This window comes from Podarcis filfolensis, assembly GCF_964270895.1.
Source record: "Podarcis filfolensis genome assembly, chromosome: 8".
Taxonomy (NCBI): domain Eukaryota; kingdom Metazoa; phylum Chordata; class Lepidosauria; order Squamata; family Lacertidae; genus Podarcis; species Podarcis filfolensis.
In genome coordinates, this window is record NC_139611.1 from 53308381 (window position 1) to 53334089 (window position 25709).

The following is a 25709-nucleotide window of genomic DNA, read 5'->3' on the forward strand; positions in this document are numbered from 1 at the left end:
ATAAATATGTGTAAGGTTGGATTGTCATTACTGTCTGGAGATTTTCAGAAGGAAGGGATGCTAATTACTTGACAAAACAGTGTTTTTCCATGAGATATAAAATAAATGCCCAGGCTTTTTCCATAAATATTAATAATTTCAAAGTGAACAAGCTGCAGAATTCAGGTTTATGCTGGGCATTAAAAGGACCGTGGATCATCCCAGTGAAATAAAAGATGGCAAAACTTTTCTAGTTTGTGATGACCCTGCCCCTCTGTACCAAGCCTTAATATAAAAACATGTACTATCCCCCCCATTCTTTCCTTACAAAAACTGCATTTAGTAAGTTTGCAGGAGGTTGCAAATTCAGATTTAGATCATGTATGTATTCAGATGTCATTTAAAACCATATTAATCTTATGAGAAAAATATATAGCTAAAATCTTTTAAAATTCCAATTTGCTAAAAAATATATATTTTTATCTATCGCAATTATAAGCGCTGCCAATTTCTTTCCAGAGTTGAAAGGTTACAGTATGATGAAAGAGAACACTTAAAGGAAATAACAGGGTTTATCCCATACACTGGCACAATACTAAACAATGGACTCAAAATCAGCACCATTAAATTGGACCCCCCCCCCCCAATTCAGGGCAGGTTTACAAAACAAGGATAAGCTAGAAAAAACTTTCACAAAGACAGTTTTTATTGAACTGTTTTATTCTGGCTCAAAATAAAAGCCCCATTTTTCTGTAGCAAGGTACACTGAAGGTATGTCATGCTGCCGTTCACTGGGGTAAAAACACACCCCAACTAGTAAACCCAAAGGATTGGTAGATAAGACGAATTCATACCTTCACAGAATGTCTCATTGGTATTTACAACGTACCTGGTTTAAATAAACTTGGGACACCTCATACAGTATACATACTTATTGCGACATTACAGCACTTGCCTTTTGTCTAAAAAAAAAAATCAAAACTGCTCAGTATCATGATTTGTGGATCCCAAAAAGGCATTGTTGTTAACATGCAAAATAGTACTAAACAATAGTATCTAACTTCTACTGCTTCCAAATACTTGACCTCGTAAGTAAACCAATTACAAAATACTTCCTTATAGTGCTATACAAAAAGATATAAAATTATGATTCTATCACTTAAATATTCCCATTTTCTGACAGTGCAGTTATCCACATTTTATCACTACTGAACATAAAGGAGAAACAAAAGAAGATCAGCAAATTAGGTAAAAATTGTTTAATCTTTGGATCCCTTTATTCCTGTGGCTTTCATACACACATACAAAATACAAGTTACCAAATTACTGTTTCTAATTATAACTTAATGTCAAAAAAGTCATAACTAGTATTTCAGAATTGGCAAAAGTTTACTCCATACCAAATCACTGTTGGGATAAGAATAAGCAGTCAATGTCTCCAAGCTACAGTTCATCAAAACTCAAGCAATTGCAAACACTAAATAGTCACTTTTAAATTGAGTATGTCAACATTAAAACAGAGTCAACATTTCAAGAATCAACACATGGACACATGTCATTTTTATTCCGGGCACATCAAAGGAAACATAAGAACTTGTGTGTGCCTGGGTCATTTTTACTTCAAGAGTTATCACTAATATGAACTGTGAATTGTGACATGAGTGTTGAGGTTTGTCTTCATTTGAAAAAAGCCCATTAATCTGGTCAAATCCTGCAATATGCCAAAACCTACAAAATGAATTTCTTGCAAGAGAATTATTTTATCCAGTTTTTATATAATGGAAGAACATCTAAAATGTTTATTTTTAGTCAAAATATAAAAATCAAACAAGTTTAAAGCTGAACAGCTATGAGGAACTGCCCCTGCAAAACAACTAATGTGTGTGGTGTGTTTGTGTTTTAGCATTTCAACCCAGCAGGTTTGTAGACTTAAAAATGTTTATTCTTAAAAAATTAGTTGCTTTTATACAGCTATACAAAGTCTTTAGTGTTTCTTTGGCAATGGGATAATCATGGAATTTTACAACTATAAAAAGTTTTCCTTTGCCTAAGAAACAGGATTTACTGTGTTTACATTGTTTTTGACTGACAAAAATCAAGTTTTCTATTGCCCAGCACCCTATTTGACAAAGAGCACAACCATCTCAAAAGGGAGATTAAAGGATTTCCAAAAACAACCTTCACTGGCTCAACACACTCACAGTACTGACGGCCTTCTGCATACAATTGTCTTTGCAGCCTGCAGTAGTAATCAAATACAATTTGATAAATTCTTTTTGTGATGAAAAAAATACTTAAAAACTCCACTGAAGTACTGCTTTATATTTTAACTCTATGTAAGAAATTACTTAAGTCTTCTATCTCAAATATATTTAATGCTCATTGTTTTTGAAGATGGCCATTTTTTCTCCAAAAAGAGTTCTGCTCCATACCCCTTTGAAATTAAAAACAAACCCCAGTGCTGGTGACGAGTTTTACAGCAAATTAACAATTCTTTGCAAAGACTGACACATTCTCTGGATCATGAAGATCTACAGGTCCACCTGCGTTCAACTTCAGCTATGCAGCAACTTTGTTGTCTTTCTAAAAAAAGAAAAAAGAAAAAAATTACTTCCCAACCAATGCCAGTTTAGTCAAATTAATCAAGAACAGTAACAGATAAAAGGCTCAAACTAGAGAAGGCAACGTTAACAGTATTCAAAATGGGGCCCAAATCTCTCTAGATTGTATCAGTCATAATTCCAGTTAGCAAAGTCAAAATGTCTTGTAAACCTAGAAATCACTGCAAGAGTGGCTTACTCTTGTGTGCAGAATCCTCTGTAGCCCAACTCAGCTATAGGGTACCTCAGGGACCACCAGATCTCAGCTCAATCACAGAGCTCACCTGCAGGAGCGCCACTGGTTGTTCCCCAAGTTGGCAAGGCTCAATTGACAAGAAGAAATCAAGCCTTTAGTGTCATTGGCCAGAGTTGTGGAATACTCTGCCAATAGAGATTCAGAAGGTGCCTTTTAAACACCTGCTGAAAACTTTTCTGCTTTTCTACTCTGTCAGGCTTATGCAGGCAGGCAATTAAGAATACATCTCTCCACAATAATTAAGTTGATTTCTTATACGGTTTTTACTGCATATGGGTTTTATGTACAATTGTTGCACACCACTCTGATATTTTCTTTGAACAGCTGTACATGGTATTTTTTATACATATTTTTTAAAAAAAATCCTTCCTCACAAATAACGATAATATGGTTGTCCAAAAGAAATAAAAATATTGCATCGGAAAGAGAATATACAAGAAAACATTTTATTTTAATGCCTTCAAAGATGCTATGCTCGAGAGAACAATTGTTAAAACGTTTCATGCCGACAGAAATCTTTGACATGTTAGAACAAGAAACTACGTCTACAGATGTGGCTGCAACTTTTTCTCCCACAACCAAACAAATTAACCAAGGGTGGTTCAATGGCTAGCATGCAGTGTAGAAATTCACACTAAGAATAAAAAAACGGAGGCAAAAAGATATACAAGAAAGTTTTGCTTCATATATACTTTTGTGTAGAATGTATATAAGTGTATTGATGCATAAAAAGAACTACACTTTAGGTTAACTAAATCTGAATGGCTGCAAAGAAAACTCATGCCCAGTATTTAAGAGATTTTATGAGATGATTTGTTTTTTGATTCTCTCATCCAGTATTAAACATATGTACTATTATTGCAGTTTTTTCAAGGTTTTTGTCATACTTTTTGTATTTTTAATGAAATAATGAGTGGCTGTATCTTGTTCTGATTGTGTGGCATTGTAGCTATTTTTATTTCTGGAATTATTGAATGCAGTGCCTATGGCTATAAGCAACAGATATAGGGTGGGGAACTTGTGGCTTTCTTAGGCAGTTATGAACTACAGCTTCCATCATATTGCTGGCTGGGCCTGGAGTTGAAGTACTTCAAGTGAGAAGGCCACCAGTTCCCCATCCCTGCAGCAGAGTTTGTAAGCAATTACCCTATATTCAAAATCCGCAAATTCTCTGCCGCCACGTCCACCTCTGAATCCACCACGAAATCCTCGAGGGGCGCCATAATTTCCTCTTGTGCCTCCACGTCCTCTTCCACCCCGGAAGCCACCAACTCCTCCTCCACCTCCTCTACCTCTGTAGCCACCCCGGCCACGGTTTGGACGCAATGGAATTCCAAATGTCTCTGCATTTAGTCTTCTTTCTTCAGCCCAGGTTGGTCTTCGGTCTCTGAAACATGCAAGTGACAAGAACACTAACTCCAGATCACTATTGTTTTCATCAGAAGAAGTATTGATGCCAAAGACAGTTTGACGTTTTCAAGCTGCTTAGTACGTTAATATGCACACAGTGAAACTGCACAGTAGCATCACTGTGCAGGAGTGGCATTCCAAACTCCACTTTTGGAACATTTACATTGAGAGCATGGCAAGAGTGAAAAAACAGTTTCTCAAATCAGAACCAAGTTATATCATCCCAATTACCCATTGGCTGCCTGAGTGAAGAATTTCCTGGTTAATGTTACTAGCAGCTGTCAGATTAGTTATCACTTGCCTCATGAGATCTCCTGATGTTTTACCATGTGAGGCATGGTTCACCAATATCTGGAACATAGCTTTATCAGAATGCTTGAGCTGACACAGATGGGTGGCCGGGGGAGCTGCTAAATCTGCTAATTACAATGCCAATTGGTTTCCCTTACATCAGGTACATTCAACCGGTCGATCGCAATCTACTGGTAGATCACAGGATAAAATAAATTTGCCAAGGTCTCCCCACCCTGAAATAAAATAAAATAAGCTCAACAACTCTTGGCAATGACAATGGGTAGATCACTGCCAGTTTTTTTAATACGGGGAGTAGATTGCAGTCTCTTGGGAGTTGGACGTGCCTGCCTTACATGAACAGGGAGATATCTTCCCATATCCTTCCAGCTTCTCATTTTTTTGTTATGGCAGGGGTATTTAAATACAATTTGCTTTCAGTGGAGCAAGAGTGTAATCTGGTACACTTCTTTGCTGTTATTATTTCATTCCGCAACTCTGTATTACTTTTTCTCTGTTACTTTTTTTTTTTGGTGTCTTGTCTTGTATATATTTTTAGTGAAAGTTTACTGTTCCTTAAGACATGTTGATCCACTGAAGTGGCTCCTACTAAATTAGCTTAGGGAGCACCATGTAAAACAGAACCTTTCATGCTTTGGGAGTAATACCAACTCCTCTGCATCCAGTTTCAGTGAAATTAATTACGGGCGATTCCTCTTTATCAAATTACTGATATAAATGCAAATAAAAATGCTGCCTGATTGATACTTAAGAAGAAATCAAATAGAAAAGTAACAAAAGGTTTACAGCATATCCCCTTTCCTCTATCAATCCAAGACCAAAATAATCAAGTCTTACGGAAGGCTCAACCTTTGCCAAGAGCTTAGATACACCAGAAATGGAAGGGGATATATGATTGATTCCGCAATGTTTTCACTTTTGAACATCCACATCTTTACCAACAAATCTGGTCCTTGCAAGATCATGGATTATGGTTTGCTACTTCCTAACAAGCCATGATCAGGAAGCCAATAAACTATGATCCCTGGTTTGAACATACAGTAATGGGAAGTCAAGGCTTCCTGGCTAAATGGAAGAAGTGAAGTAGGATCAACTGGGAGAGTATAATAATATATAATAATAATAATTTATTAATTTTACCCCGCCCATCTGGCTGAGTTTCCCCAGCCACTCTGGGCGGCTCCCAATCGAGTGTTAAAAACAATACAGCACACTTCTCATTCACAGAAGGCCTGGTATATCATTATGCACAAATGCAGCCAGTCTCGACCTCTCTGAACTACAGTGTATCCAACCCTCTTTGAATTACAAAGCTGTTACTTCGTTTCGTTAACGAAGCCAAATATTTTGCATGCAGCAGTAGCAGCATTACATAGGTATATGGTATAGCGTTTCATGCTGCATTTTAGTATCCATGGATCTTGCCATTTGGAAATTATATTTTCTGCTTGCCCAGTGGACTGCCAAAAAACAAATCAGGTACCTATTGTCATCACAGGAAATGTTATCAAAGAAAGACTTGGTTTTGTCATAATAGCAGTTGGGTCCAAGTGGATCCTCTTCATCTGCATTGCCTTCACTGTTCTGGGTATCAACACCTGAGTCACCTTTATCTTCCCCATTTACAGGCTTCTCTGGTTTATCTTCTAACGAATCCAGGGGGCAGGGGGTGAGAAGAAAGGAAAAGGATAACCTCAGTGAACAATAAATGAAAATGCATCTTCAAAGAAAAGCAGAAAGTGACTTGTGTATAATGCTACCCTAGAAGGATGTTATAGAATAGCACACACAAAAATAGCTTGCCATGAGTTAAGACAACAGCTGTCCCCTCTCTCCCTCTTGGCTATTCTCCTTCCTACTGGTCCTCTCCAGCAAACAAGACATTGCTGTAAAAATAGGAAAAAACTGCACTCCCTGTCTGACTTTGGATGACTCAAGTTGTCTTCAAGATGAGAGCAGCACAATTACAGCAACTAAAGAAGTGAGAGAAGAGAATGTGGCAAATCACAAAGGGAGTATACTTTTTAAAAGCACTCATTTAATATCTGTTGCAAAGCCTTCCTTGTAAGACTTTAATCCTGCCAGGAACATCCATCCATAAACTTTAAAAAGTGCCGCAAATTTGTCCAAGCAATACTTGATTACATGAATTGTAGGGCTAGCAGCAGAACACACTGCAAAGGGCAGGATTACAGCCCACTGCAGATTGTGCTTTTTTATAATGTCCAGGTAATTTGATGGGGAGCTCAGTACTTCCTATTAAAAATGCAAGATTCTACTCCTTAAAACTGCGAACATATATTAATAATTAATATTGTTATAGTTCTAGACCATCCATCATCCGAAGATAGTGGGGCGCCATGCAACATAATATAAAACCATACAATAAAACTACAAAACAAAAATTAAAAATAAAAATTAATGTAAAAATAAACTAATAGCTCTAGCAAAATATTTACAACCTCAGTTTCTTCCAAAGGTTTGAGTAAATAAATGCTTCTTTGAAAGGAACCTAAAAAGCAGCATAAAGCATCACCAGCTGACTCTCTCCAAGGTCAGAATGATAACTGTGGACAACTTTCTGTGGCTGAGGTACAGTCACCTATGTAGCTTTTTGCCTCTTACCATAGCTAGTAAAATTAGGGCCACAGAAAATAATAAAAATGCAAGGAAAGGGGAAGTTAATCTACAGAATCTATATAAACTGCAGAATTCAGAATTTCCTAGGTTGGGAACAAAAGTTTAATTTCCTAAATATGGAATACACACAGCACTGCTTATCATTCCCTTGCATAACGTTTCTGATCACCTCAGGGAGGAGGAAAAGCAACAGAGAAAAAGGAGGCAATGAATTATACCCATAGACTTTGAATGCATCTAAGTGAAATCTCTCTTTTCATCTGAACCTATACAACTTAACTTCAAAACACTGCAGGATTAGCCTATTTTAACTCTCAACCCCTACAGGAATAAGAACCCTACTCACAACTCCACATAAAATGAAGTATAAGATAGCACAAGTACGAAAGGTTTTTCTTTCCTTTTTTAAGAACTTTGATTCAAGTGTTTGAAACAGAAGTCAGATTTCCAAATTACATCTCGTTTCCATTAACTACCAGTCATTTATATCCCGTGTCTATAGAAGGCTCAGGTTTACCTGTAGTTGACAAGACAGTCATTATTCCCTTGAAACAGCATTTCAGCTTACCTTTCAGTTTTAGTTTGTTGTGAAATTCGCGATCTATTTCCTCTTTATTGAATTGTGCATTAGCACTTTCAAAGTCAAAGTCCTTCTCAAACTTCATTGGAACATCCCGTCTAATACCAAATCTTCCTCTGCCTCCCCGGTGACCCCCACGGCCCCTTCGTGCTGAAGGTGCACCTGGAACTGGGGAAAAATAGGTTTTGAAGGGACCTATAAACAAAAGACCTGCAGTTTCAGTTTTGTTCTTGTAAGCAGCAACATAAAACTACTATACACAGGACGGATGGAGAGCTTTCCGTCTGCCAAGCAGATATGATTACCAGACATCCGGCTGATCAAGATATATCATCTTCCATTGTTACACTTTCTGCCACTATATAGCTTGAAGCCCCATCATATACTTCTCCTAATAACCTAAGAGGAGCTCTGCTGAATCAGGCCAAAGGCTTATCTAGGCCAGCATTCAGTTCCCATACTGTTTAACCATATGCCTCTGAGAAGTCCACAAAACAGGACACAAGTGCAACAGTCCCTTCCTGCTTGTGTCCCCCAGCAACTGCAATTCAAAGGCAGGCTGCCACTAGTACTAAAGCTGCCGATATCTTTACTCTCCAGGAATTTGTCTAATCCACTTTTAAATTTGGCAGCCATCACTACATCTTGTGGTATAATTCTACAGTTTGTTTATTTATTAAGCTTATACCCTGCCTTTCTTCCCAAAGGAACCCAGGGCAACATAGTTTTTAACTATACAGTGGTACCTTAGTTTTCGAATGTCTCCGTTTTTTAACATTTCGCTTTTCGAACATGCCTCAGAAGTCGAACATGCCACGTGGCTTCCGTATTGAGGCTTTCATTTTGGGTTTTTGGTTTTGAAACGTTTTGGAACTCAGTCTTCCAAAACAGATTATGTTCGAAAACCGAGGTACCATTGTACACTGTGAAAACCAACCCTTTAAAAGGCTCTGACGTCCTGCAACAATCAATCTCACAAGACCAAATCCTTTCTTTTTTTATTTTAAACCCATTGCTTATCTATTTCGCTAGAGGGTCATAAACATTTGTCACAGTGACTCAGTTCAGAAGTAAATGAAATAATGGTTTCCCATTATGAGAACACATAGCGACAGGTGCTGGGCTTGTGCATGCTGCACCTCATCCATCCCCTGTGCATGAGAAAGGAGGTACTTCTTTTTGCTGTTTGAAACAAACTGCATTATCCTATTAAACTCAAGCATAGGGTCTGGTTCAACAAAAGTGACTTTCAAAAAGCACTAGAGTTTTTATCCTTTCCAAAAACAAATTCAGTTTACCCATTTGACGTTTGTTTTCATTTCTCAGATGCTCTGCTTCAGATCTTGAAATCTTGTGTGCTTCAGCTAAGAACAAAGAATGCAAAGAACATTTTGTTATTTTTCATTTTCTGTATACTAACTGCGAGCATGTAAGGAAAAAACCTCTAAGGGTTGCATCAGGGCAGTACTGCCCTCTGAGAAGAGTGTGGGGAAAACCCCCACAAGTTAGCCCTGCTTGCCAAGCAAGCTGAAACTCCTATGCTGACAGAAATATTTCCCCAACCCACAATAGAAGCATTCAGGCATAAGCCTCACCTTACTGCAAGCCATGCCATTTTACTGCAGGGTATTCTCGGTAGTGGCGTCCACCCTGTGGAATGCCCTCCCACCAGATGTTAAAGAGAACAACTACTACCAAACTTTTAGAAGACATCTGAAGGCAACCCTGTTTAGGGAAGCTTTTAATGTTTGATGTATTATTGTATTTTAATATTTGGTTGGAAGCCGCCCAGAGTGGCTGGGGAAGCCCAGCCAGATGGGCAGGGTATGTATGTATATATAAATAAACTTATTATTATTATTATTATTATTATTATTATTATTATGCTTTATGACTCACAAATTTGTGTCTTCAGTGTTCACACTCAAGACACTGAACTTTAAAAATAGACATATGGGTTTCAAACTTTGAATCCAAACTTTGACAAAAGCAATTGCCAAGTCACTTGCAAAGAACAGCTTTTTCACTTTGGCAAGAAGTATCAACAGAGCTTAAAATAATCAAGGTCCAAAGGCCAAGTTCTACCTCTTCTGTGCTCCTGATTTTCCAATGATTTTTGACTAGCAGACCCTTGAGGTCTGGCTGAAACAGGACTCCTTCTCCCAACTGGTGCTGAAGCAGATAAGTGGGTTCCTGCTGTTTGTACTGCCTGCTCCAGGGTTGGGCTCTTTCTCAAATGGTCTAACGAAGGACTTGAGCGACCTGAAACAGAAATGACAACATCTTATGCCCAACCTTAGCATAAGTATTACTTTGAAGTCAATTATCTGCTTTCCCTAGTCAAGACAACTATGTCCAAAGAGGAAATGTTTTTGCAACTTTAGCTCCACTAACCCAAGACTTAGGTCACATATATACATTGATTCTCCCTCAATTTTCAAAGGAAAAACAGCTCATCTTTACCAATGCAGTTATTAGCAAATGTCTGTCACCCAGAACTGCAGCTACTCCCTTAGATGCCATGATTTCTTAAAATAAAATAAGCACTAACAGTGAGTAGTATGGATGCAGAAAAAATAGATATTGAAATAGTATCTAATTTAGCTGTTTAGGTGAGGCAGATCTTTTTATTTATCGGCTTCAGTCCAAGAGTCAGTGGCCCAGTTTGGATGCCACTATAAACCATGTTTAACGGCTTATTATAAATGCATACAATGTTCCTCCCTAGCAAAGGCAAGCCATAATCTCTGGCTTTGCTCTAGGTTCATAGCTTGCAAGCCAAAAAACAAACACTTGCTTCACATAGTAGTCTGTTTGGAAGAAAAATCACAATGATCCCCAGCGGTTGAGATTTGTTGTCCCCACTTGCAGAATACACCTAAAAGATTATTTTAAGCAACTTCGAACACAAGCTCACTTTCAGTGATACGAGACAAGGCTAACTCTGCACAAAGAAGCAGAAGAGTGGTTCACATGTCATGCTAAATCATGGCTTAGCAATACATGCATGAGCAGGAAGGTGTTGCCCTGTGTCTTTGGCTAGTGCATTCCTCCTGTGCCATGTTTGCATATCACACTAACAAGGGTTCATCACAACAGGCTCAGCAAACTGAAGTATCACATGTGGTCTCCTTATCCTTCATGCAACAGGGAGGACTTTGGAAGCTCCCCTCCCCACACTTTTCTTGAATCTCAACTTTTTGTAGTTTACTAAAAACTTTAGCCAATTTCAAAAAAAGACACATTCAAATCATGGTTTCAGAAGTTGGCTTGCTCCAACCAATTAGTTTTTTTATAAATCACAATACCTGGTTTGGGAAACACAATAAAGCAGTGATTCAAGGAAAGCAGAATTAAAAGCTACCAAGTCTTCCTTCTTGCAACATGGTAGGAAAGCTGAAGAGGCGGCACAAGAAACTGAGGTTCATTACAGCTAAGGCATGTTGTGGTAAACCAGAAAAAGAATATATTTCACAATTGAACAACACACTATGGCAATGCATTCACCTTCTTAATCAAAAAGATCAAGAATCTGACTGACACCACCAGCCTTTACCTTGTGAGAGCTGTGTTTTTAATGACCTTGCATCAGTTGTAAAAGTGGAACCAACTGCGCTGCTTTGGGACAAGTTAGCATTGGCTGAAGTTTCAGTTCCAAAAGATGTCAGTGAACTTCCTGCATGAAGTCAGAAAATAGATGTCAAGCCCCTGTGGTGCAAGGCTACACTTGCGGCACTGTCAATGAACTTCAATGTACCAAAACGTTCAGCTACCCTGTTTTGCCTCAAGCAGCTCTAACAATTATACAAGGATTCTGAGAGTTCTCCATTAGTGACCCTTAGCCACTACTACCAAGTACTCCTCAGGAAAAGCTGCATGGTTCTAAAAATGTTAACAGAGTCTTTGTAAGGCTAAGGGGGCTAACCATTTAAATTGCCACTCTTAGACTAAAGCCAACTGACCCAAATGTTAACTAACTCATGTGACAAATAAAAGATGAAAAATTTTATTAAAGCAGCTAAGAAATACCAAAACCACTTCTCAAAAGCTACAAACAATTATGTGATCATGTCTGTGCTAATTTTCTGAATAAAGAAAAGTGTTTTATTAACAGCAGAAATCTGCAGAGATGTCAAAGTATATGCAGAGTAAGTGGGTGAGTATAAGTACAAATACACCACACTCAGCTGAACCACATGTGAAATGTATGGTAACTATTTCAGCTCAGCTGGCAAGAAGGCTGCTGTTGGTTAAAGAGACTTGGGATAGATCTCCAAATTCACTTGTGGCCAAAATTTGAGAAGCATGAACTGAAATTACAGTTTACTAGTTGCCATCTCCAAAACTGCATTTATAGTCGGCAAAAAGTTCTCAACAGAAGTACAATATTAAATAAATTACACACAAATTATATTCACAAATTAGCTATGGCAGTCTGTCTCATGATATTTTTACTGTTTTTAAACAATCCATTTATCTTGCTATTAGGCCCTTGTTTTATCCTTCTCCTTTATGTTATTATTGCGATCAGTCAGCAAAGTGGGCCAGTGTACCTATTCACGTATTCCCTACGGATAACATCAAGCAAATAAGACTTGTTAAACTTGGGCTGCTCCTCTCCCTCAAAGCTATTTGAAAGTAATCTTTGATCTATTTATTCTAATGTGGTATCTCTCTAAACACATACACTGCATATAAAGTTGTTTCAAGAAAGATTAGAGGAGACCATCAGCAGCAATATGCTATGATCAACTATAAAATTGTAACTTCCTGAAGCTATAGCCAAGATAACCTCCCAGAGCCATGGAGCACACTTTAAACTCTTACTAGGTTCACACCACAGCTTAGCAACTTCTGAACAAAACCACTTTACAAACTTGAACATGATGCTGAGATGTCCAGTGACATGCCTGGTGAAATTCTTGTTTCCCACCCACAGGACAATGCTTACTAGACAAAACTAGTAGAGAGAAAGCATAATGGTCACAATACTCAGATGTTTACAATTTACTGGATTTGGCCAGAGTCCAATATTTATAAATGTGGAAAAGTGAACCTGACAGTGTAGTTTACTTATAAGGGGGTTACGTTCACAGGGACAGTGCATATATGTGAAATTGTGTACAGTGCGTAACACCATCTAAAAAGCTTGAAAACGCCTCTGCTAAAAATGCTCCCTCCAAACCTCCCTCTCAAACGCCAACTCCCCACAAGCCTCAAAGGTCAGTGCAAGGGCTACTGGGATTACTAGCCATTTCCCCGCTCTTCTTGTGACATTTTTGTAGTTTTGTCATTCTTTTTGCACTGTTTTTGCTCTTTTCATACTCTTTTGCAGTTTAAATCAATATACCGTATTTAATTATTTCCCGGCACCACACATATATGCTATTGAGCACAAGTCAAACATACATAAGTGGGGAGACACCTATACTACTATTTTCACACTGGGCATCTAGGAAATTTCAGTCCATCCAAGAATGAAGCAGATATGCTCTTGCCTCCCACCATCTTTCCACCAAAGATGCTTTAAACACAGTAAACCAAGAATCTCAGCACACAGTCCCCCATCCAATTTGAAACTATACTAGATCCTGCTTAGCTTTACAAATGTGCTAACAGTTTAGTATCGTTTAAGGACTGCAGTTTTTGCTCCTGAGCATCAGCTGCCACTGGGTTGAACTACATCAATGTCCCAATGTTGCTCCTACAGGTAACCCCTTTTATCTTCATTGTAAACAAGATTCCAAGTACCCCAAAGAACTGCGATCAACTCTGACAGTCTTATAAAACAGATCTGCCAAAATGAAAACATTTACCAAAATGGGTTTAACATGGACTACTGTGTGTGTACTTGGCCACAAATGTGTCCTGCACAAGAAGAAAGAAAATAGCAGCAGCCAAAGAACACACTGTCCACATTAGTGAAGCTTGCAAAGGAGAAATTATTGAGGGGTAGGTAGGAGGGTGGTCTGGGGAATGTGGCCTTCTTGGGTGAACATGCTTTCATTAGATCAGCTCAGTAAATGTGAATTTTACCTTATGGGGTGGGAACAGTATATACTTGAAAATATTTTAACATTTATATGCTTGCCAAGAAAAGAAGTTTAAAATGCAAACATACCAACACCAACAGCGCCAAATTGCTGGCCCACTAATGGACTTGGACTAAACTGGCTGTAGGCTGGCATCCTGCCAAAAGGACCGTAGGAACCCACAGATTGGAATGAAGAAGTAGAAGATGATCCTAGAGAGGACTAAAGAAAACCACATTCATGGAAGACTATCAAAGCAGAAAAAAACAATTATCATGCTGCATAAAGTTAGCAATAAAATCAGAGTACAAGACCCTTTCTTGAACTGGGTTGCATTAGGAAGTGAGAAATACAACACATTCCAACTGGTGTAAGAAAATGAATTTATTTACCAAATGTGTGCTTATTTTCCAGATAACATAGCCATTTCAATACTCAGAATGGCATGGATCATCCAAAATGCAATAACTAGTTCTTCTGGTCCCTTCACTGCAAGAAGCGAAGTTACAGGGAACCAGGCAGAGGGCCTTCTCAGTAGTGGCACCCTCCCTGTGGAATACCCTCCCATCAGATGTCAAGGAAATAAACAACTACCTGACTTTTAGAAGACATCTGAAGGCAACCCTGTTCAGGGAAGTTTTTAAGGATTGATTTTTTATTATGTTTTTAGTTATGTTGTAAGCCGCCCAGAGTGGCTGGGGAGTGGCTGGGGAAACCCAGCCAGATAGGCAGGGTATAAATAATAATAATACCTCTGTAGTGTATGCTTGATGCAATGGCAAAAATCAAAGACAGACTGCTGCTTATTATTAATAAGTAATATTTATACCCCACCCATCTGGCTGGTGTTTTTATTGAAAACACGATTGGAACCTATCCTACTAGAAATATGGGCTAAAATTTCTAGGTAGTGTAAATGATTGTGCTGTACAACAGTTGGTCATGGAAACAATCAGAAAGGTAGCAAACTTTGGAATTAAGTGGTACCCGGGACATGTTGCAAAATGAAACTGTTGTTGAACTGACTGCTATAAAATTCAACAGGTGAACAATTGCCAAGAAATTCAAACACAGTCGCATTTGACTGTAAAAGAGGAAACTTCCCCAAAATGAGGGGGCTGGTAAAAAGGAAGTAGAAAGGGAAAATGAAGAGGCTTAATAGAAGCTGAGATAAAATGTATACTGCAGACCAGGAAAGATACAACCAGGGCCAAAAGGATGGCAGCGTGGTTAACAGAGTCAAGGAACCTATTGGAGACAAGAAAGCTTCCTTCAGAAAATGAAGGGTCTTGTTCAAAAATAATACAAAGGCTGGCAAAAGAGAAGAGAAAAAAACTTGAGGAGCTTGTCTCTTTAAAAACTTACAGGCAATGACAATGTTTTGTGTGCGTCCAATTGTTGTGTGACCACTGATGCACAGCTCCTTTAGTACCCAGTAGAGGGCTGAACAGAGATGGGCCAGAATGGGCTTATGCGCACTCCGCTGATGCACACGGGGGCTAGGAACAGAACCCCCATGCAAAATGGTTGTCATCAGTACAATTACCAACAACACATCATTTACATACATTAGAAGAGACCAGCTGGGAGGCAGCTGGACATCTGGATAACAAGCAAGTCAAGGAGCTTGGCAGAGAAGCTCAAGGAGCTTGGCAGAGAAGCTCAACAAATTCTTTGCATCTGTATTCATAGCAGAAGATGTAGGCCAATCCCTGTGCCTGAATGAAACTTTCTCAAAAAAGGAGTCTAAGGAACTGAGGAAAACAGTGGTGATGAGAGGGCTTGAAAAATTAAAACTGAGAAACTACCAAATCAGGATAGGATCTTCCCAAGAGCTACAAGTTTCATATTTTGGTTTAGAAGATCATCAGTTTCAATCTTGAGTTCTTTATTACCTTGAGGACTGGAAAGTGAGCAATATAACAAATTTTAAAAGGCGATTCAGAAGGGATCTATGAAATTACAGACTGGTTAGCATGTCTGTTCTAGGAAAATTGTTAGAAAGCATTATAAAAGATAGAATTACCAAGAATATAAAAGAACAGGTCTTGCTGAAGAACCAGCATGGCTTCTGCAAGAGTAGGTTCTGTCTCATTAACTGATTAAGATTTCATTCAGGGAGTCAACAAGCATATAGAGGTGATCCAGCTAATGTTTTGTTTTTAGACTTTCAAAAAGCTTTTGATTAAGTCCTTCATCAAAGGCTCCTGAGTAAGCTTAGCAATCATAAAATTGGAGGAGAGGTCCTCTTATGGATGAGTAACTAGCAAGAATAAATGGACAGTTCTGTCAATGGACGGATGTAGAAAGTAGAATCCCCCAAGGACTGGTATTGGGATCTGTGCATTTTAACTCGTCCCTAAATGATCCGGAGTAGGGGTAAGCAGTGGCATAGCTAAGTTTGCAGATGGTACCAAATTGGGGGTTAAAACAAAAAGGGATCAGGAATTGCTTTAAAAGGATCTCTCCAAATTGGGTGAATAGGCAGTAAAATGGCAAATGCTATTCAATGTAAGCAGTGTAAAGTGATGCATATTGGGGCAAAAAACCCAACAAAAAACAACAACTCCAATTCCCCCCTAATTTAACATATATTCTAATGGTGGTTGAACCATCAGCAACTGACCAGGAATGAGTCCTTGGAGTCATAGTGGATAGTGATGAAGATGTTGACCCAGTGTGCAGCTGTGATAAAGGTGAATTTTTATGCTAGGGATCATTAGGAAAGGAATTGAAAATAGAACCATACAAATATATTGTGAGATTGCACTTGGAATACTGCATATGGGTCTAGTTGCCATACCTCAAAAAGGGTAATGTAGTGCTGGAAACGTTTCAGAAAAGGGCAATCAAAATGATTAAGAGGCCAGAGATTTGGGTCTTTTGAGCACAGAAAAAAGGTAAGAGGGGACATGACAGAAATGTGTAAGATCATGCATAATTTGGACATAGTATGACTGTGCAAGCTATGGAGAAAGTATGAGAAGCTTTTATCCCTCTTTCATAATACTAGAACCTGGACCCATTCAATGAAACTGAAAGCTGGAAGTTTCAGGAGAGACAAAAGAAAGTACTTGTTCACATAGGGGCTAGTTAAACAATGGAATTCACTCCCACAAGAAATAGTGATGTCCATCAATTTGGATGGCTTTAAGAAAGGATTAAAGAAATTCATAGTGAATAAGGCAATCAATGGCTGCTAGAGATGCCAGCGATAGAGGTAATAAGCTACTAAATGCCAGCTGCTGGGAATCACAATTGGGAGAGTGCTGTTGCGCTCAGGTGCTGTTTGCAGGCCTCTCAGTGGGAAATCTGGTTGGCCACTGTGAGAAAAGGATGCTGGACTAGATGGGCCTTTGGTTGGATCCAGCATGGCTCTTCTTATGTTAATATACATTTTGTCATTAATAACTTTGTGGAAAATCTCTTGAACACATATAAATAACTTTTTTTCCTAAACAATATAAGATGATCCAGATCATACAGTTTCAGGTATATACACACCAAAACTGATCACAGTGTATAACTACACATAGCTAAAGCTACAACTGCTACATGGTGACTATACCTGAACGATAGCTGGATCCTGGGGCAGAGAACACTGTGGTTTGGGTGGTTCACAAACGGTTAAATCCTTGATATCACTGCCACGGAATATAATGTATTCAAATACTTCGTCACGAGGTGGTATAGGCCGATCAGTTGGTCTATCTTCTGTACCAAAAGAACGAACTGCAGGAAAAAACAAACAAATTTTATCATGCATCATCCAATACTTTCTCATAATATTTACACATAGACTAATAAAAAGCTTGCATCAGTTTGGTCTAACGCATCATGTGACAAAGTGCAGCTGAATATTCATTAGGTTCACTACACTGACACTTTCAAAAGAGCACTTTCCCCCCTCAAGTCAGCTGAATTCATTCAGATCAAGTCTATTTGCATTAAAAGGTCAGCAAGTCATTTTTCTTGATTTACTTAATACAAGCTTACACAAAAGCAGGCAATCTGTAAATTCCCTGGGTGATCGTCTGAAGGCACTGTTTTGCATGGTAGCCTAAATAATGCAGAATGGGCAGCGGCTTGCCCAGAAAAGGAGGGAGCAGAGAAAGGGGCATCTGGCGAAGTTAGTTACTAATGTTACTATGGCAAGGTGTGTTGAGGGGAAGCAGAGCCTGAATTAGGGAGGAGTCATAGTTCAGTGGTAGACACACACACACAAGCAAAGGAAGTCATCTTGGCCCATAAGAAAAATGGAAAGCTTTGCAGGTTTAATTTCAGTGAGTTCTATGCTGAGGTAGGGCTGGATGGAATAATGCATAAAGGACGGAGGCATACATAAGGTTAAGCATAATGAGGTGAAAAGGATCATAATGAACAAGGGACAATCTTAAGAATTTCTAGTTCATGTGCCTTGTAAGCAGTACTGAAGTGCAGAAGCAGGAAAATAGACAAGGAAAATAGAAAGAAAACACTTTGTTCACAAATGAGATGAAAATGTATGAGGCTCAGTTTGATTTGTTTGATATGAAGATACAAAAAAAGGCACTTCTATGCATTTTTCCCTTTTGGCTAAGATTATGTGCAGTCTCTGAGAAAAATGTTAAGGTGTATTAGGCACTGTATAACAATCTTCACTTTACCAAAGTACCCCACATTTCTCATTTCTGCCAAATACTTCTTTGAATACACAGGCAACTTACAAGTAATGTGGATGGAACTTGTGCACATTCAGCTTTACATGCTTGGCATTTTTTTAAAATTAAAAAGAGAGCAGACTTCTGTGAAAAAAGACTTTGGTAATCCCACCCACCACTGAATCCAGTGTGTTTTGACTCTATGCAATTTTGGCTTTACATCAGGCTCCCTCAACTTCGGCCCTCCAGATGTTTTGAGACTAAAATTCCCAGCATCCCTGACCACTGGCCCTGCTAGCTAGGGATCATGGGAGTTGTAGGCCAAAAATTGGTTTTGGTTTCCTTATTTTTGTCGAACTATGTGAAACCTATGGTGTTTGCATTTAAATAGCTGGCACCAAGGGACACCCCCCCCCCACTTCTCTCCTGAAAGATGTCTGTACATTCTTAGTTGAAAAAAATATGCATAAAATTATACAGTCTTCTTAGGGCAGGGTGCTAACCTGTGGCCCTCCAGATGTTGCATTCAGATTCTCATCAGCCTCAGCCAGCAGGGTTAGTGGTCGGGAATAATGTGAGTTGTAGAAATATCTGGGTGCACATGTGCATCATCACCTTGTATTGCAGTAAAAATAGTCAACAAGCATGCTCCAAGCAAGTTTATGGAAAGTAAGCAGAACAAGGTGGAACCAAAGTGGTAAGAGTTCTGAGGTGGCATAATGGGCAGTAAGACTTCAGCATGGCAGTGTAAGATAAATGACACTTTTAAAAAATGCTCCCTGATGTACTGCTATTGAGGCAGTTTTAAAAGTATAAGGGAGAAGCAAAGGGAGTTTTAGCACAGTATTCTTTTCACTGGGATGATTTCACTTGGATGAATAGATATACAGTATATTCCCTGAGGTGTACTCCTGTAGCAGAACTTAACAAACTCAGTTTACCGCCTCATCCAGCTGTATGTTTAACCAAGGTATGTGCCTCAGCAACTTCTGTGGGACTTACTCCCAAAGTGTGCCTTGCAATGCAGTTGCTTTTGCCTCATTTGTTTTATTTTGGGCAGCCTTCCACAATCTGCTACCCTCTCATTGTTTTGGATTACTACTCCTGTCAGCCCCAGCCAGTGCGGCTGTGATGAGTCCTACTACCAAAACATCTGGAGATTATACTTGACATCCAGCTTAGAGTGGGCGCTGCAATAACATCCAGCAACCCTAACCCTCCTAGGGGATCTCCAACTGAACCTCGCACAACACATCTCTTTATTAAGATAATTCTACAGGCATCTTTGCTTGAACCCTGGTTTGCTTGCCCCCCAACTCTACCCCGCCCTTGTAGAAGTGGTGTGCCTTTACATCTCAACTTACCTTCTCAAGACAAACCACCCATCTCTTGTGCGGGAAACCAGTAACCCTCCCTCCCCTGGGTAGTCGACTGAAGCTCGAACAACGAATCTCCAACGGGAATCTTTATTTAATTCCGTGTTTGCTTGCCTCCAGCTCCGCCTCCACCCCCCGCCTACCTTGCAGGCTTGGCGTGCCTTTTGTATTTCTACTGGGGTCCCCGAAACCGACCACCCACTTCCACTGGGGAGAAGTGGGGGCTGAGGCCTCTTCGTGCCCCGCCCCCAACCAACCGCCAAGCAGGCCGAGACCCCCCGCCCCGGCCACCTTCTCCTTTCCGGGCCGCCTTACCCTTCGCGAGAGCCACCGTGGAGTTCTCGGTGTCGATGGTGTAGAGGATGCCCTCATATCGGATCTCGGCCTTGGAGATCAGGCTGATCTTGCTGCCGATATACGGCGTCCCCCCGCTCATGGCGGCGGCTGAAGCAGAGGCCCGGCTCGAGGCTTCCTCACGCCCCCCTCTAGCACCCCAGTCGGGTCCGGCTTCGGACGGAGCCTCCGCCGCCTCGCAGCCGCCGCCGCTCCCTCCTTTTCCCTCACGCCACAGGCCAGGCCGCTTCCCTCTCGCTCTTCCCCTCGCTTGGGCCCGGAAGGCCACTCAGCGCCCTGCCACACAGGCCTCCACTGCTACAGCTGCCCCGACGCTCCCAACATGGCCGCCGCCCGCTCCGTCAAAGCGCCCGACTCGCCTTTCCTCCTCCTCCACCTCCACCAGCTCAGCCGCGAAATGCATGTTGGGAACAAGACGCCAAATCTCGCGATGAAAGCGAAAGCGCGCGAGGCGGCCGGGAGGCTAGAAATGACGCGGGCGGGAGCGAAGGAAGCCTGACTAGGCCGCGCCACAGCAGGACAAGGAGGCTCTGGACGGGGGGGCGGGGGGCTTCTCCGCGGTTAACTGAATGGGACAGGGACACTCCTTTGCAGAGGCTCCGGGCTATATTGGAACCTTTCATAGCAGGCCTGTAGGCCTCTCTGAGGATTCTGGACTACAACTCCTATAATCCCTGAGTACGGCTGGGGCGGAGGGGGCTGCTGGGAGTTGGAGTCCAACGCTTAACGATCGCCGATTGGCCTCCGCCCGCCGGGCTGTCATCCCATGAATTCCATCATGCTCAAGTTCCTTCAGAGAGGGGTGACTACAATACCGCACATCGTGGGTGGGGGAACATCTGTGGCCCTCCACATGTTTAGCAGCTCCCATCAGCCCCTGCTGCTCAGTCCAGCAACGCCACGATTGCCATAGTTTCCCCTGCCTTATAGAAACGGAAGAAGAGGCTGCTGCATTAAGACAATGGTCTAACTAGTCCAGCATCTTGTCACAGTGCCTGAATGAAAAGCCTGGAAGGAAGATCCAAGTGCAGCAACACCCTCCCTTCCAGCAACTGGTTTTCAGAAGCATTGCTGCCTCACAGCCACCAAGGGTAGTAGCTTTAACCTAAGAACATAAGAAGAGCCTGCTGTATCAGGCCAAAGAAGGCCTATCTAGTCCAGCATCCTGTTCTCACAGTGGCCAACCAGCTCTCCACAATCAGGACCTGAGTAGAAGAGCAGCACTCTTCCCTCCTGCAGTTTCCAGCAATGGGTGTTCAGAACTTTCACTGCCTCTAACCGTGTAAGCAGAGCAGACCCATCATGCCATATAGACAATACTTGTGAAAGTAAATCTGCCTCTTGTTTGCAACAAATATTCCTTTGTGGGGTGGGGAATGGTTAATATCTCACATTTGATGAAACCCACATGATTCTGCATCTTTAGTGTATTTAGAGCTCACAGCACTGCTGGAGAGTAACAGCTGGGGAAGAAGGTTTTTGCCTTTGAGCTCAGTGGGCTTCCTGTAGCATCTTGTTGTCCAACTGCTATGGGGAATACAATGTTGAACTAGATGGATGCTCATTCTGGCTCTGCTTATGTGCACTTGTAATTATATTAACTCAGGAGTAAGCCCTAAGGTTGCTTGTACTTGGGGACAAGTAAACATGCTCAGGACAGGGCTCTTAAAAATTCCTCTTCAGCAAATTTTGCACTGAGCTATTGAAATAAGTGGAATCAACCTCTATAACTTCTTAAAATTTATCTGGTTGGCCCCTGAAACCATGCCATGGGCAGAGGTGAAGACCTGTTAATATTTCTGCAGCAGGGTCACTGACTCTAGTATCCAAGAGCTGCCCAATTAGCATAAAATAAGAGTCTCATTAGTCTTCTCACTGTTTATACTGATTGGAACCAATCAGAGTAAAAGGAGGGGGAAATTGTATTCCCGCAAGTTAAGCATTTAGGAACACTGAAAACAAGATGCTTCATTTTAAAAGGTGTGCAAGTTCTGCTGCATGCAATGGAACTTCAAGGAAAACACAACTTAAATCCCTCTGAAATAAGATATTGCAGCACTCCAAATCATTTGTGTATAGAATTTGTGTATGTGCATAGAAAATATTAGATCTAGTTGAATGGCAACACATGGCGATCTGCATTGATAGTGGCAGTGCATTCCTAACTATTATTATTGTATAATTATAAGATTATTGTAGAAGTGGATGCGGGTGTGGCTTTCATAAAGGGATCCTGCACTTTGTTACCATGCTATTGCCCATAGGTTCTTGCTTTTAGTTCCTACTTAACAGTAAGTGCGGTCCTATCCTTAAGTTATGCTGGTTGAATTTCTGCTAGATGTCAGTGGAACACCATTGAAGAAGAAGAGGAGGAGTTTGGATTTGATATCCCACTTTATCACTACCCTAAGTAGTGTCTCAAAGCAGCTACCATTCTCTTTTCCCTTCCTCCCCCACAACAAACACTCTGTGAGGTGAGTGAGGCTGAGAGACTTCAAAGAAGTGTGACTAGCCCAAGGTCACCCAGCAGCTGCATGTGGAGGAGCGGAGTCACAAACCCGGTTCACCAGATTAGGAGACTACCTCTGTTAACCACTACACCACATTGGCACCAGGAGCAAAACCAGTGGGGGATACAGTGAAGAAAGAGCTGATCTGTATTCACAGATGAGTACTTCCCTTCTCCCACTAATAGTGTATCATAAAGAGGTGGTGTAAAGTGACACAGTTCCAGTTATCAGAGAGCCCCCAAACTACGACCCCACTGCTCTGCTTGCTGTGGCTGATGGAATTTGTAGTCTAAAACATTTGAAGGACACCATGGCAAAGCTGCTTCACGTGTTGTAAATGTTTAAGAATTTTCAAAGTTTTTGTTTGTAAAAAAACCTAGAAGAAACATCTTAAATTTGGCTTGTATAACAAAACTTTCATTGTCTGATATCTGTCAAGTGTTGCATGTGGCAAAAAATGACTAATAAATTTAATAATAGACATAAAAATGCTACATATGCCTTGCTGTATTTTTTATGAAAGTGCAGTGAATAGAAAATTCAGTCAAGCAACCTATCAATTTTCTTTGCTGAAATTTGCTCCCCCACCCCTAAACCTTTCAGTTGTTTGAGGTCAGATGAAACTGAAAACAGTTCAGTGCCTTTAAAGAAAGGGTTAAAGAAAGGACTTAGCATTAGAACAAGTCTGTGAAAGTTAATGCAAAAAGTGAGCTTTTGAAAGGAAACAATAAAGCAATAAAACGGGAATGAGATGAGTTTATCTCTACCACAGGCAGGGAGGAGAGGAAGGAGCCGAAAGCCTTTTGTGTGTGTCATAGGATCAAAGAAGGTAAAAGATGTAGGAAAGCCATTGAAAAAGTGTGAAAATGTATGCGTTATAAGTACAAGTAATGGCACAGCATTTTCCTTGCTTATTCTGTAAGGTCAGTCTGCGTAGCATTGGAATTCGTAATAAACACTCTTTTGTTTGAACACCGAACCTGGATCATTAATTGGCCTCCCAGGTTGCCCGCAGGAAAGGATTTTTCCTTATCACTGTCACCATATACCACAAAACAGCCTCAACTAGGCATATGTATTTCTTTCTATTTTGAAAGAGCAAGCCTATGCAGCTTATCTGTAGTATGACAGAGGCTACTGCTTTTCAGTACTCAGTAAGGAAAGCATGCAAAATATCTGGAGCTGAGTGATAATACTGTTGTAGAAGATGTTCGATATTTACTGAGGCCCTTTACAGTCTGTGTGGGCTGAGTTGCTTGGATGAGTCATGCAGTATATTAACAAAAGAGATGGTACTCACAATCCAAATTTGATGGTGTGCATGTGTGTGTGATAGAAAGGTAAAGGCAATGTATAACCTTTTGCCTAAAAATAATGAAAAGTTTAGAGTATAACGAAATATAAATTTCAGATCAAGTTAGTCATACTTATTATGTGTGCACTTAGGTTTTATTCATTTATTATTATTGACATAACTATAGAAACAAAAATCTTTTCCATCTCCTATTTCCTTAGCATGCATTCCATAACTCAAAAAACCCCAATTCCATCTTTTGGCAAAATCAGCACTACCTGGCCTTCCTTTCTTCTGACTAGCTCCATCAACTTGTCTGTTACAACCAATTCCATACATGTCATCAGCCATTCATTCCCATTCTGTTGGGCCTGTTGGCACTTCTATTTTCTTGCCCATTCAAGAGGGTGAATCCAAACAAAGACTTCAGATGATGTTCACATGATGGCCATAAGGTCCTGGTACATTTCGGTTGGCAGAGGCAGTGAGTCAGGTATTGCAATTAGTGTCATATAGGGTTTTATAGCTTAAAAACAACACTTCGAATTGGCCCAGAAACATATAGACAGCCAGTGCGTGCATATAGGATTATATTGCAAGACATCATAATTGAGTGACTAACATAAATAAGGAGGACCTTAGATAGCTCAGGAATGGGTTGAGTTCACAAAGCTCTTCAATCATTAGCAGTTATTAAGATGCCCTCCCATTTGGCATTCTTAATGGCCCATTACCTTCCCTTTGTCTTTCTTAATGGCTCTTCTCCGAGTTGATTACCAGGCTGTCCTTGCTGTTCCAGCAATTGAATCTGCTGGATCCAGGAATTAGAAGGGGCACAGGTATTAGGCATTCAGCTTAACCACTCAAAACTCATAACGGTATTCATGACTTACATCAGGGGTTGGCAACCTAAAGCCCATGGGCTGGTAGCGGCCCACAAGGCTTCTCTAACTGGCCCATGGCAATCCCTGCCACCCCCTGTTGCCCCTCGCCGTCCACTCTTACTGGCGCGGCGCGGGGACCGACTTCTGGGTTGATGGCACCTGCGCGCATGTGCATGGGCGCTCCTCTGACCCGGATGTGCACTGGAAATAACGTGTGTGCACGCGTGTGGGACGGAGAAGCACCCCTTCGCATGCACACACACTATTTCCTGCGCACTTCTGGGTCGGAGGAGCACCGGAAATGGCATGTGCGCACGCGCACGGGTGCTCCTCCGACCTGGAAGAGTGAGCGAGCACACACACTCCAGCCCATCTGATAGACGGAGCGTCAACTAGCCCATCCTTGGATAAGGTTGCCGACCTCTAACTTACATCATGTTGAATGAATCAAACCAAGGCCTTGAAAATGGGAAGACATTCATACAACTATATACCAAATCATACTAAATCATATGATATACCATCCAGCATTTTAGCACTGCTGGTTTATTGAAATAGCTGCCATTTCTAACACTGCATTTAAAATATAAGAAAGCCCATTTATAGGAAAGCACCCTCAGAGTCATTTGCCTCCTAAGCAAAAATAACTGTCCCCAGCAGACTTAAAGCGCAATATTATCATCTTCAAATAGGGTTTTACTACCGGATAAGTGTACCAGGTAGAATTATAGCCTTATCGTGACTTTTTTATTTTAAAAAAGTTATATCAATTATAAAGTCCAACTGAAATCTACTCGATTTGCCCACCTATGTTTGACACCAGGGTGGCATTTAAAATAATT

The 25709-nt window shown here is 40.7% G+C and overlaps 1 protein-coding gene and 2 long non-coding RNA genes across 8 annotated transcripts; 2 read left to right on the plus strand and 1 right to left on the minus strand.

The window, feature by feature from the left end:
* Positions 1-681: 681 nt before the first annotated feature.
* LSM14A (LSM14A mRNA processing body assembly factor) lies at positions 682-20741 on the minus strand. Of its 6 annotated transcripts, none has more exons than XR_014551058.1 (10): positions 20141-20586; positions 17378-17541; positions 13899-14031; positions 11334-11453; positions 9863-10039; positions 9076-9141; positions 7766-7945; positions 5120-6203; positions 3982-5056; positions 682-2562 (listed from the first exon to the last, which is right to left on the minus strand). XR_014551058.1 is itself a non-coding variant. In XM_083625273.1 (10 exons), the coding sequence occupies exons 1-10, from the start codon at positions 20259-20261 to the stop codon at positions 2539-2541; spliced, it is 1416 nt and encodes a 471-aa protein (XP_083481399.1). In that variant the 5' UTR covers positions 20262-20741; the 3' UTR covers positions 682-2538. The 6 variants fall into 6 exon arrangements, 4 of the variants coding, with proteins under 4 accessions (XP_083481399.1, XP_083481400.1, XP_083481402.1 ...); XR_014551059.1 differs by having other exon boundaries at positions 7766-7972; XM_083625273.1 differs by having other exon boundaries at positions 3982-4222; positions 6041-6203; positions 7766-7972; positions 20141-20741.
* On the plus strand, positions 14568-16372 carry LOC310767908. The gene is made up of 2 exons (XR_014551119.1): positions 14568-15345; positions 15386-16372. It is a non-coding gene; the product is annotated as an uncharacterized lncRNA (long non-coding RNA).
* A 350-nt stretch (positions 20742-21091) lies between the features above and the next one.
* On the plus strand, positions 21092-23183 carry LOC310767882. The gene is made up of 2 exons (XR_014551089.1): positions 21092-21958; positions 22090-23183. It is a non-coding gene; the product is annotated as an uncharacterized lncRNA (long non-coding RNA).
* Positions 23184-25709: the final 2526 nt, after the last annotated feature.

Coding starts and splice junctions, on each gene's coding strand:
- LSM14A (XM_083625273.1), bottom strand. CDS start 20,261: ATGAGCGGGGGGACGCCGTATATCGGCAGCAAGATCAGCCTGATCTCC. Junction 4,223..6,040: donor ATTTCCTGTGATGACAATAG/GTACCTGATTTG, acceptor TGCATGTTTCAG/AGACCGAAGACCAACCTGGG. Junction 2,563..3,981: donor TTGCGGATTTTGAATATAGG/GTAATTGCTTAC, acceptor TTCTTTTTTTAG/AAAGACAACAAAGTTGCTGC.